The following is a 14,159-nucleotide window of genomic DNA, read 5'->3' as shown; positions in this document are numbered from 1 at the left end:
GACAGTAAGCGCACGCATTAAACAACTTTCAATTAAACAGCATTTTGTTTTCTGGCGTGTGTCTTGTCCGTCTCTATTTTTCTTTCTTGTGAGTTTAGCTTGTTTATTCTACGCCTATCAATCAATCAGTGCAGTAGCTTCTGGGGCACGATTTTTTCCCCCTTGCATTATTTTTATTTATTACTCAGTGACGGATATGATCTAAAACGTAGACAATTACAATACTTCAGACAAAACAAACTTAGGTAAAAGTTAAAATGTTTAATTTTTAAAACTAATTGAAAAAGGAGGAGTACTGCATCAAAACAATGAGTATGAATCCCACATAATTTAAGAGCGATTTCCATTGCTGTCTATTTGTATATATGGAGGCTGTGATAATGATATTAGTTATTACAACACTAATTATTCTGTTTAATGATTCTTGTATTTGTTTGGAAATTTTACTGTTGATTTAATACTCCATACTCAAGTACATAATGTCAGCACAGCTAAGTCTATTGGAATACAGAATAAACATACATAAGTAAACTCACAGGCAGTGATGTGCGATAAAAACAGTGAGATTAAGATGTTAGTAAGTGTGACGGATATAAAAAGACAGATAGATGATATAGAGTATGATGCAGCATCTCACCACAGGTCTGTGCACATCCCAGAATGCTCGTTCTTGACTGTCCAGAATCTTGCGCTCGATTTTGTCCCGTTTTTTATCCACTCTAAAAATAAAAGGAAGGAATAAAAATGTAACAGCAGAACACAGATAAGTGCTTGGAACTGTAATTAATGGACATTCGGTGTTGAGGATGAGGATGGGTTCCCTTTTCAGTCTGGTTCCTCTCAAAGGTTTCTAACTCATACCATCTCAGGAAATTTTTTCTTGCCACAGTCACCAATGGCTCACAAACTTATACTGTCTTTAATAACCGTTTTATCCCTGAAACGCTTCTTTGAGACAATGTTCATTGTTAAAAGCTCTCTACAAATAAATATGAATTGAATTGAACTGAAACATGTGGAAGCATCATCCATTTTTGGTCCTTATATACAGTCAAAAGGTGATATAGAGTATCCGTCAAAAGTTTGAAAAACACTCAGCCTTTTATGGTTTTTGAGAGACAAATGCATGTTTTTTTTTTTTGTTTATAAGCAACAAACTAGTCAAAAACACAAATGAATTAGACAGTGAATGACTTGAAGAAAGTTCTATAGACAGAATGAGTTAAAATTTAACATGATTTGCTCCAAAAGAAGAACTTGTGTAGGACCCTAACCCTAACCCAGACTGTCTCAGCCCAACAGTCAAACATGGAGGTGGAAATTTAATAGATTGGGGTTGTTTTGCAGGAAAGGTTTAAGACGTATTACGGGTGAAAGAAAAACTCAACTAACATGGCTACCATTCTATATTTCAACACCATGCAATTCCGTCTGGATTATGGCCCATTTGAACCAACTTTACTGTCCAACAAGACATTTAAGCATTATTTAGAGAGCAAACAGTCGTCTGTAGTGCTATCTATCACGGAACGGCCTGCCCAGTTACCGCACTTAAATCCTATTGAACTGTTTTACAAGATTTATGACAAAGTATTTTAAGCTAAATGTTTGGAGAAACAACTGTCTGGATGCCAAGAGTGTGTATTTGCTGTTATTCATGATAAGTGAGGATTTTTCAAAAAAAATTATGTGGAACATTTGTACATTTATAGATATTTTTTGGCAACAATTAATCTCCATACTGTTACGTTACCCAGTTTATTACATAGAAACAAAAAGAACATGTATGTGTCTCTGAAAAACCAAAAAAGTCATTTGACAGAAAGTTTTTGGTACATAAAATAGTATAACTACAGACACAAAACATTTCACACCAACGATGTAAATCTGCCGCAGATACAATTTACTATCAAATGTCTACAGAGTAAAGATACTCTTTTTGTCTCAAAACCACATCAGCAAGTGACATCACTGAACGATCAAATGCAGTTTGAAGCAGATATTTTGAAGTTATATTCAGGTACTTTTGTCATTAGCCTCAAAGATTCTTGCAGTATAAATCTTAAAGATGGAAATGTGTATATGGATTTACAGTTTAAAAGCAGAAGATGTGGAACCATGTGGTTTAAACCCTGGAGTTTTTCAGTTTCTGGTTGCGTTGTTGCATCTGTTCATACTTACTTAGCTTGTGCTTCTGCTTGCATAAATATAAACTCCCATTTCCGTGCAAAAGCTCTCTGTAGCCGTGCTAAACTCTCCTGGAAACACACAAACAGCCACGGATATATTCAAATAACCTTGATGAATTTTTACCACATATTTGGCATATTGAAATATTGATATTTGTGCTTTCTTTTGACTTAAAAACTTTTTCTTGTGTTTTTTTTCCTGAGATATGCCTACTGCAGGCTCGTTTTTCTCCACTTGCTCCAGTTTGCTATTGACCTTTGCTATAGAGCTTGACTTTTTTTTTTAGACGTTGATCCATAAAGACAAATCCACTTCTGTTATAGGATCACAATGATCAGCTTTAGGGAGTTAATTAAAAAAAATTATAATTTGTTTCATAGCAAAAACACAGAATACAAATACAGTTATAGTAAAATTATTCTAATTGTAATTAAAATTCAAATAATTTGTAAAAACTTGGGTTCATTTTAAATTAAATGCTAAGTGATTTAATTTTACACTATGTAGACAAAAGTATTGGGACACCAGACCTTTCCAGCCATATGTGTTTCTTCTCCAACATTTTACCACAAAGCTGGAGACACCCATGCCTCTGGATGCTGTAGTATTAGATTTCCCTTAAGTTGAACTAGGAGACCCAAACTTTGTTCTAGCATGATGATTCTCCTGCGCACAAAACCTGGGTGCTGGGTTACTGATCAGAAGGTTGGGGGTTCAAGCCTCGGTATCATCAAGCTGCCAGTCTTGGCCCTTAACCCTCTGTGCTCCAGGGGTGCTGTATCATGTCTAACCAAAAATGATTTGTTCAGATTCGTTTAGTCTCAGTTTACTCAAATTGGCAACTTGATCGTTTTGCTATTTGTGCCAAAATTCAGAGGAATGAAATAGCTAATGTATTTGTTTTTATTTGTATTAATAATTGTATTATTATATTATTTTGTAATGTACACTGAAGCTGATCAAATAAACCTGATTCATCAACTCTTCAAATCTTCTGAGGATTTTAATGATTAACTGAGTCAAACAAACAACAAGAAATCTAATAAATGTGTAACATGAATAAAGGCATTTTCTTCGTTTGACTCACGTATCTGAGTCTTTAAAAAAAAAAAAAATAAAAAAAAAATGCTATATATATATATAGCATTCTACCTACTACCAACAGATATACTTTTCTGATCTGATTTAGTTTGGATTATTCAGAAATCTTTGGGACAACAATTGACTCAACTCTCCTACGATACATGAAATGAAATCAGTGGTGTATTGTTTTTTTCAATCAGCAAAACTAGAAAAAGATGCACAGCACATTTATTTCTCCTTTAACAAAAGGAGGAGGAAAAATAGGAAAAAAGAAAAAGCAAAGAGAGGTGATGGAATTGAATGTCTGTGAGCAGAGGCTCACGGGTGTACAATAAAGTGCTGATGAGGAGGCGTGGAAGGAAAACATCAAGGAAAAGGGAGATGCTTACAGCTTCATAGTCAGCAAGTTCCAGCCGGGCTTTATTCTGCATCGTCCGCTTACAGAGGTAAACAGCTGGCGAGAGAGAGAGAGAGAGAGAGAGAGAGAGAGAGAGAGAGAGAGAGAGAGAGAGAGAGAGAGAGAGAGAGGTTAATGAACACTTTCTTTTTATTTATATAGTTTTTATATATACACTGTATGTAGATCAATAGATATTTAAATTTATGGAATTTAGCAAACTCCTTTATCTAGAGCGAATTACATTGATCTCATTTATACAACTGAGCAGCTATGGGGTAAGGGCCTTGCTCAGGGGCCCAGGAGTGGCAGCTTAGCGTGACTGGGATTTAAATTGACAACCTTTGGATCTTTTGAGTCTGGTTCCTCTCAAGGTTTCTTTCTCATATCGTCCTATTAGAGACATCCATTTTAATATAAGTAAAGATAGATAGATAGATAGATAGATAGATAGATAGATAGATAGATAGATAGATAGATAGATAGATAGATAGATAGATAGATAGATAGATAGATAGAGCTTAAATTTGTTTCTATGTAACACATGCTGCTATTAAATGAACAGTGTCATTGAAGTGTCCTTTAATTTGCATTATTTCAGTATTATTGGTATTCAGTAAATTTCTAAATAATTATTTACTAATTGCCCTTATATGTATGTATGTATGTATGTATGTATGTATGTATGTATGTATGTATGTAAGTACCGTATTTTCCGGACTATAAGCCGCAACTTTTTTCCCACGCTTTGAATCCCGTGGCTTAAACAACGAAGCGGCCGATTTATGGATTTTTCCTGGGACTTTCCCGGTTTCACAAACTTCAAGCCAAAAAAAAAAAACTGCTCCCCAGGTGAACCAATGAAACTCTTTATATTAAATCAGATGCGCTCCCAAATCATAAATATGGATGATGTTTCTCTGACGTTTGACCTGCCTCTCACTCGGACTGTCTACAGTAAATGCGAATCATTGGTCACACTGAAAACAACCGGGCATGAAAAAAACACACTTCACCTGTGTTCTGATGGTGATTTTCAAACGCACGACGATGCCAAAAGAAAAACTCCCGAGAGATATGTTGTTACAGGAAGGAGCAAGACAGTGAACAATGTTATTAAAAAATAACAAACAAAACCAAAAATCTACAAACATTGGAAGAAATTTTTCTGGTAAAATATTTGTAACAATTAAATAATTTCGTCACTTCTTAATCCTTCCGCATCCCCTCGTGCTTCAGCTAGCTAAAATACACAAGAGGTTTGTAAACACTGTTCACCTGTAGGTGTCCCTATTACAAAATGATTATGCAACTTAATTCATTTGAAAGTAAATAATCCTAATTCAATGCAAAATATTTATTAAACACAATACCTTTCTATAAATTTAAAAACTAAAGTATTTAGAAAGAAACAACATCTATCTGTAACAGCTACAGCTCCTAAATTTATTGACGAAGTCTTTATTGACCATGCTTGGTAAGAAATAAAAATAGTCTGGTGAAAGAATGTCTCTTTATACTGTAGATATTATGATGTTATGCTATGAAGTGATAACAGGAAGTAACTATAAATGGTATAAAGGTATCTATAAATGGTTAAAAAGTATAATGTGTCATTCATAACTGAATTAAAAATCATAGATGTAAGAAGTATAATAGAAATAACACACTTTGTTACACACACTGTTAGGTGTTAAGTCATCAAGTCCAGCTTCATCACTCCACCCTGTCATTGACTTTGTCCCTGTTCAATTCAGTTTCTTTCAATTCAATTCATTTAAATTAAATTAAATTAAAATAAAAAAAAGTCTGTATAGTGATTTTATGAGTGTACATTTTCCCAAAGCAGCTTTAAAAATTTAAGTATTGAAATGTAAATACTTTAAATATAAAAAACTTTCTTTCGGGTCGCCACAGCGGATCATCTGTATTCGTGATCCGCATGTTTGATTTGTCACATGTTTTTACGCTGGATGCCCTTCCTAACGCAACCCTCCACATTTATCCATGCTTGGGACCGGCACTAAGAGTGTACTGGCTTGTGCAACCCTAATGGCTGAGTTCTAAATACTCAATTCATGTAGATTTATCCCTAATGACCAAGTCCGTGACGACAGTGGAAATCTCTCTGAGATGGTATTAGGAAGAAAGATTGAGAGAAACCAGACTCAGAAGGGATCCAATCCTCATCTGGGTGACACTGAATGACCATTTATTATAGTTCCATCATTGTTGAGGTTATTAACTGTTCACTGAAAGACACTTGAATTTAAAAAACTGTTGCAACTGCAGTCCTCAGCCATTGTAGCAGACTGTTTAGTCCAAATCCATCTTCATGGTTCTTTGGTTTACCTCTTCCACAGTAACTTAATGGATCTTTAAAATGTGTCTATAAAACTGCACCTCACATTATTTTATATAGATATTATCTATATAACAAGAGCTATTAAGCTAACAAATGGTAAAATTACTTTTTACTCTGAGTGTAATGACAGGAATAAACACTGCTTCTTTTATTACTTGTCATTTATTTGACTCATAAATACAATCTCAAATTTAGTCAAAATATATATATTTTTTAACAAAATAAGTCTGCCACTCCAAAATGTCACTACACTCAAAATACAGATATAAAACTCCAGCTCAGTGTTGAGCACCTACACTGACTCACTGGCACATTAACCATTTATTTTTATTTTATGAGTCATCTGTTCGTAAGTCGTCATTAGTCATACAATCCGGGCCGTTCTGTGCCGTTTCACTAGATGTTCTGGTATCTTTTGTAATGAAACATGGCCAAGCCATGACTTCTTTTTTACAAAGAAAAGGTACATAGACTGATGTCCAGCCACAGATCTATCTGTCAAAACCATCCTGCAAACATCTCATTAAAACATTACATGCAACACAGGAGGGTGTGAACTTTATTTTTGAGTATATCATGCTCTAAAATCACATCACATACAACGACAGTCAATCAGATTACAGCTTTATGACTCACCTACCATTACTGTGGCATTTGGACATAAGCCTTTGCAACAATGGATAATATCATTTGGATGCTGTAGATCTGTATTCAGGAGCTGCTGCTGTAATCAGAACCACTGTCTTGTGGTATAATTCCAGTATTCCAGTATAAAGGACCAGTATAAAGGACTACAGTAGAAAATGCTACAATCATATTAAAGCCTGGTTCCTCTCACTGTCTCATGTTTTCTGTCTCATGTTGCCTAAGGACGTTTTCCTTGTTCCTGTTGGACATAGGTACCCTAAATCTCCATCCTGATTTCTGTACAGCTGTCAAGTGACAATGATTTTTAAAATGTTATACAAATAAAATGGAATCTGCTTCAGCTTAAGATGCAGAGACACAAACAAAATTAAATAGGTGTTTATGCAATGAGCAGCCCAGCTACAGCTTAGTTTCACACACACACACACACACACACACACACACACACACACACACACACACACACACACACACACACACACACACACACACACACACACACACACACACACACACACACTAATCGATTTTACTCTGTGACTTCAAGGTGTGGAACAAGTATCACACTTACAGACTACAAGCCATGTCTGTATTGAACTGACATAAGACAACAAAAGTTCAATAGCAGAGAATGTATACATATATAAAAGTTATAGTAAAGATATTCCTTTTTGTGTATTTAATTTTAACAACACAATACAGAGACTTCATCCCCTCTTCATTACCTGGCATCATGAACCTATTACAATTCGCAGACCGCCACAACGATTTACCGGTGATGCCATCACACACCTCCTACACACAGCCCTGGGCCATCTGGTCACCAGGAAGAGAAATTACAGCTCAGCATTTTTACACTATAATGTACTTCAAATTGACCACTGAGATGAAGAACCTAGCCTTTCCCTGTGTCAAAGGGTTGCATACTTTCTGACTGGCAGACCACCAGCAGTATAGGCAGACAGGCATGTCTCACCCCTTGCTTTCTCTCAGTAGAGACCCCCGACATGGTCTCTTAAGTTGCCTGCTGTACTTGTTCTACACCTACACTTATTCTACACTCTACCACCACTGTCATGTTACATGGTGAGCATGCTGATGACACACTTGTGCTAGTGCTAATTGCTGATAATATAAAAATAAAAGCCTTTATTTGTCACTTATACATTACAGCAGCGGTCCCCAACCTTTTTTGCGCCACCCTACAAGCAGCATAAAAACTGGTATTTTCTAAACATAATAATAAAAAACGTAAATCCACTGTGTTGTTTTTTGTTCATTTTGCCAGCTTGAGGGTTTGAATTTAGCGGTAATGTATTATGTGTTCTAATATAATACATTAATGTCAGACAGTATTTTCACGGACCGGCCTTTAAAGCTGACGAATAAATACGACAATATAAAATGATACAAGCGGCATAAAAACTGGTATTTTCTAAATATAATAATAAACATTTTCAGCTAAGTTTTAGCATTTAATAGCTTGGTGGTTTGAATTTAGCGGTAATGTATTATGTGTTAGCGGCTGGAGCCCCTTTGAGAAGGTAGAGGGGATGGAGGTAAGACATGTGACCGAGGCATCAAGACATGCATCAAGAGTGAGTCATAGACAGATGTGGAGGAGAGAATCCGGTCATTATCCAAAATAAAACTGTTCAGAATCAGATAATAAATAAAATGGAAATAATGTATAGTTATGTATTCTCTCTGTGCGGCCCAGTACCTATTGACCCACATACTGGTGCCGGTCTGCAGCCCGGGGTTGGGGACCACTGTATAACAGCACATTAAAATTCTTTCTTCGCATATACCAGATTTCTCAGAAGCTGGGGTCAGAGCGCAGGGTCAGCCATGGTATGGCTCCCCTGAAGCACAGAGAGTTGAGGGCCTTGCTCAAGGGCCCAAGAGTGGTAGCTCCGCAATACCGTAGCTTCCGATCAGTAACATAACGCCTTAACCATTGAGCTACCACCATCTGACTGGTAAGACATCAGGAAATCTTCAACTATAAGAACACGCATACTACAGACCAAATAGTTACAAGTTTACACACAGCCCAGTTTATAGAAACCGTATCTATTCCTCGTGTAGTAAAACCAAGAATTAAATACACAAGATCCAGAAATAATCTTATTGCAGTTAAAACTGAAAAATGCCAGATAAGCAAACACCAAAAAGTTCTAAAGTTTGGTCTTTTAAACATTAGATCACTTGCACACAAAGCACTGATTGTAAATGAGATGATCACAGATAATAATCTCGATGCACTCTTTCTCACTTAAACCTGGATTAAACCAGGTGATTATATGGGTCTAAACGAGTCTACACCGTCAGGATATGTTTATAAGCATGAGCCCCGTCAGACTGGTCGTGGGGGGGGGGGGGTGTAGGAACCATTTATAGTGCCTCTCTTAATGTTAGTCAGAGAATAGGATTCAGCTTTAAATCATTTGAAGTGCTCGTTCTTAAAATTGTACTTTCAGACATACATAGAAAACTCGCTCTGGTCACCGTGTACAGACCCCCAGGGCCCTACGCTGATTTTCTTCAAGAGTTTGCTTGTTTTCTATCCGATCTCTTGATCAATTTTGATAAAGTGCTGCTTGTAGGAGATTTTAATATTCATGTAGATGATGAAAACGTTGCCCTAGGATTATCATTTGTCGATTTACTAAACTCTTTTGGAGTTAAACAAAACGTCACCAGACCAACCCACCGTTTTAACCACACACTAGACTTAATAATATCCCACGGAGCAGACGTCACTGATATCGATATTTTACCTCAGAGTGATGACATCACAGACCATTATCTCCTACTGTACACACTACCGGTAGAGAAGATTAGCCGTGTTTCACCACGTTATCGACTTGGTAGGACTATTGTTCCAACCACTAAGGACAGATTCATAAATAACCTGCCTGATTTATCTCAATTTCACCGTAAACCTATAACTGATAATAGTCTTGATGAAATAACTAACAACATAGACCTTATCCTCACTAGCACATTAGACACTGTTGCCCCCATCCGGTTAAAAAAGGTTAGAGAAAAAACACCTGCACCTTGGTATAATAGTCATACGCATGCCCTCAAGAGAACAGCCCGTAATCTTGAGAGAAAATGGAGGAAAACTAAATTGGAGGTATTTAGAATTGCGTATAAAGACAGTATGCTCAGCTACAGACAGGCGCTAAAACCTGCTAAAGCTGAACACCTGAGCAAACTCATAGAAAATAACAAAAACAATCCCAGGTTCCTTTTCAGTACTGTAGCTAAACTAACTACAAATCAGGGCTCTGAAAATTGTGTTCCATCACAGATTAGTAGTGAGGACTTTGAATTTCTTCACTGAAAAAATAGATAACATTAGAAAAACAATTGTGGCAGTACAACCTCTGACACCATCTCCTGAGACAGTGTTACCTTCAACTCCACAACTCAAAACACTGTTTTACATGTATAGGACAGGAAGAGCTGTATAATGTTAATGCCAAAGCTAAATCGACAACATGTCAGTTAGATCCAATTCCTACTAAATTACTGAAGGAAGTGTTATATACCTGGTGAACCTCTTCTGAATATTATTAACTCTTCACTATCGTTAGGACATGTCCCTAAATCCCTCAAGTTAGCAGTTATTAAGCCCCTCATTAAAAAACCTAATCTGGATCCAAACACGCTATCGAATTACAGACCAATTTCAAATCTCCCATTTATGTCTAAGATTTTAGAAAAGATTGTCGCTACCCAGTTATGTTCCTACCTGCAAGAGAACAATATCTTTGAAGAATTTCAGTCAGGTTTTAGGCCCCATCATAGCACAGAAACTGCTCTAGTTAAAATCACTAATGACCTGTTTTTAGCCTCAGACCAAGGCTTCATCTCGTTGTTGGTTCTACTAGATCTTAGTGCTGCATTCGACACTATAGACCATGATCTCCTCCTAGATCGCTTACAAAATTACATCGGCATTCAGGGACAGGCATTAAGCTGGTTTAAATCCTACCTGTCCGATCCTTACCATTTCGTAGATTTAAATGCAGAGCTATCCAGGCTAATGCAAGTAAATTATGGCGTGCCGCAAGGTTCAGTTCTAGGACCCCTGCTCTTCACAATATACATGCTTCCGTTAGGAAATATTATTAGAAGGCATGGAATTAGCTTCCATTGTTATGCTGATGATACTCAGCTATATATCTCATCTAAACCAGGCGATACAGCTCAATTAACTCGGATAACTGAGTGTGTTAAGGAAATAAGAGATTGGATGACCCATAATTTCTACTTTTAAATTCTGATAAGACTGAGATTTTGCTCATCGGCCCAAAAACTAGTATACAGAAGCTCCAGCATCTCAACCTGCAGTTAGACGGATGTTCTGTAACCACTAGTTCAATGGTAAAAGACCTGGGAGTTATTTTAGACAGCAACTTGTCTTTCAAATTTCATATCAACCAAGTTACAAAAACAGCCTTCTTTCACCTTAGAAATATTTCTAAGTTAAGAAACATGTTGTCTATATCCGATGCAGAGAAGCTCGTCCATGCGTTTATGACCTCCAGAATAGACTACTGTAATGCATTTCTAGGTGGATGTCCTGCATCATTAATAAACAAGCTTCAGTTAGTCCAGAATGCGGCAGCAAGAGTTCTCACAAGGTCAAGAAAATATGATCACATAACCCCAATCCTATCGTCCCTACATTGGCTTCCTGTTAAGTTTTGAATAGACTACAAACTATTACTTCTCACTTATAAAGCACTAAATGGTTTGGCTCCCATGTATCTATCCAGTCTTTTAACACGCTACAATCCACCACGCTCCCTGAGATCTCAAAACTCTGGGCTTCTAGTAGTTCCTAGAATAGCAAAGTCCACTAAAGGTGGTAGAGCATTTTCACATTTAGCTCCTAAACTCTGGAATAGTCTTCCTGACAGTGTTCGGGGCTCAGACACACTCACCCAGTTTAAGTGCAGATTGAAAACATATCTTTTTAGCAAAGCCTACACATAACACACATCACATATCATAACTTTGTGCTCCAGAACATCTGATCACATGCACATTATCAACTTGTGCTGTTAATATTATGAACAGCAGCTAGGCTGATTCCTCTCCACTGCTTCTCTTTCCCTTCCCATCCCGAGACACCCTGAGGTTTGGCCAGCTCCAGTCACCTCCCACCTCGTGATGATTACGGACCTTTGAAGAAGTAGATGCCAAACTCGCAAACATCCCGAACCATCTAGAGACGTACCAGTGCCATTTGGATCCCGCTACATGTGTGGAGTTTGACATTGGACCTCCTGGAGTGTTTAAAGGCTCTGGCATGGAGAAGCTGATGCTGGATCTGTGATGATCACAAATGCTGAGCTTATAAAACTAGGAGCTACTAACCATATAGACTGTATAAGACTGCAGAAAGAACATCACTTATAATCTTATACTTCAGTGCTCATGTTAGTTCTCTCTCTCCAGTGTTCTGTATTGTTGAAAGATTTATGATCAAACTCTTGATGTCACACAAATGAGGATGGGTTCCCCTTTTGAGTCTGGTTCCTCTCAAGGTTTCTTCCTCATAACATCTAAGGGAGTTTTTCCTTGCCACAGTCGCCACGGCTGCTCATCATGGACAAATTCACACCATTCACCTTAACTGTTGATTTGTGTAAAGCTGCTTTGAGACAATGTCTGTTGTGAAAAGCGCTATACAAATAAACTTGACTTGACTTGACTTGACTACCACCTCCCCAAATAATGTGAAGGCCTACATAAAGTAGATGAAGGAAAACCTGAGGATATGTTTCCAGAAGAACAACCTCTCTATTGCTATCACAAGATAAAGGAAAAAGTTTATAATAGACTTTAACACAAAACAAGAGAGGATCTACCCCCCTTAGAGATCAATGGTGCACCAGTTTAGAAAGCGAACAGTTCCGGGTACCTTGGTGTCATTTTAGCATTTTTTTATTTGTCAAACATCGTTATATACAGAATACAACTTGCAGTGAAATGTAAACCTGCTCAAAAAATTAGATGAAAGTAACTATAAATATAAAATTATTGAAAATATGAGAAAATAATGGACCAGAATGAAGGCCCTAAAAAGCCTGTCATATTAATATGCTAATGAAAAAGACCTGTCAGCATCTTTACTACCTTAGATACTTCAGGGACTTTATCCCTTAAGTGCTAAGCAATTTTGTCACTTGCATCATCAAGAGATGGAAAGCATCACAGTCTGGTTTGGGAACAGCTGAGTGCACCATCTGCACTGAGCTCCCTGACCTGCAGTCTAAATACAGCAAGCAGTGCAGAAACAAGGCCAGGAAAATAATGACGGACCTCAGCTATAAAAACAATGGACTCTTCTCTCTCAGCTTTCACTCCCTAAAAGTCAGCAAAATGAGAATGAAGATTTCCATTGCTTAATCAGAAAAACAGACACTGGAATTTTCTGCACAGCACTCACAACTCCGAGGTTCCTGTTAACATACCTGTGTTTTTGCTTCACTTCCTGTTATCACCAGTAAGTTTTTCTATTTGATTGAATTGAATTTATTATTGACTAAGCAGGCATTTTATTTAAAATTGTTTTATAAATGTAAACTGTTGATAAAAAAATGACAAGCAAATGTATGTTTTGCATTTCTTCCCCCCTAACCATAGCGAAATTCATCCAAACCGTGACTTAAAACCGGAGGTATGTACAGAAACATGAATTGTGTGTACCGAAACACCCCGAATATAAACGGTATGTACAGTATATATATTATTATTAATAATTGAATTTTCTTTCATTTTTCTTTCTGCATGCAAGTGAATTCTGAATAATATAAATTCTCTTTTTAATCTTTTTTTTTATTAATAAAATGAACAAATAAATTTTCAAAGTGTATGGTTGTGTATGTAGGTGTAAGTGTGTGTGTGTGTGTGTGTGTGTGTGTGTGTGTGTGTGTGTGTGTGTGTGTGTGTGTGTGTGTGTAGGGGGTCTATTATAATAAAATTAGAATTTGAATTCATGAAATCTATCACTTCATACCACAGCATTGTTGAATTCTCCATTCTGATTGGTCAGATGTTGTTGATTAGTTTTCAACAAGAGCATGTAGGACAGTACTTCTAACTGCAAGGTTTATATGATTTTGTTTGTTCTAATATGTAAAAACATGAAAATGTATAGAAAACTGTTCACACGATCATCACAGGAGACTTTTTTCGTTGTTGTTTTATTTGGCTTGAAACTGATATTTGTTGTCTTATTAACTTTAATAAGAAGTGAGAAGACGACTGTGTAAACATTACAATTCTTTCAAGGACGTTCCACAACATAAATGTAACTACAAAGGAATAAATTGTAACACCATTTCTTTGTTCTTGTATAGGAAAAATAAATCACTTCTGGACATAGTGTGATAAGTAAATAATCATCTCTCAGTTGTAACTCAACTTTATGTTGGGCAAGATCAACAA

The 14,159-nt window shown here is 36.7% G+C and overlaps 1 protein-coding gene across 10 annotated transcripts in view; it reads right to left on the bottom strand.

The window, feature by feature from the left end:
• The window catches only part of rgs7b (regulator of G protein signaling 7b), a gene marked incomplete at its 3' end in the record, with an annotated part of 180,621 nt that overhangs the window by 29,825 nt on the left and 136,637 nt on the right, over window positions 1-14,159 (bottom strand). For all 10 annotated transcript variants that reach the window (XM_083556596.1, XM_083556595.1, XM_083556601.1 and 7 more), the window contains 3 exons: window positions 3,663-3,727; window positions 2,182-2,258; window positions 638-719 (listed from right to left, as the gene is read on the bottom strand). In XM_083556596.1, the coding sequence (XP_083412722.1) occupies window positions 638-719; window positions 2,182-2,258; window positions 3,663-3,727 (224 nt within the window). The remainder of the gene's footprint in view (window positions 1-637; window positions 720-2,181; window positions 2,259-3,662; window positions 3,728-14,159) is intronic.

The sequence above is a fragment of the Silurus aristotelis genome (genome assembly GCF_946808225.1).
Source record: "Silurus aristotelis genome assembly, chromosome: 12".
NCBI lineage: Eukaryota > Metazoa > Chordata > Actinopteri > Siluriformes > Siluridae > Silurus > Silurus aristotelis.
Note: the sequence above shows the minus strand (reverse complement) of the source record. Positions and strands in the feature narration are given on the sequence as shown.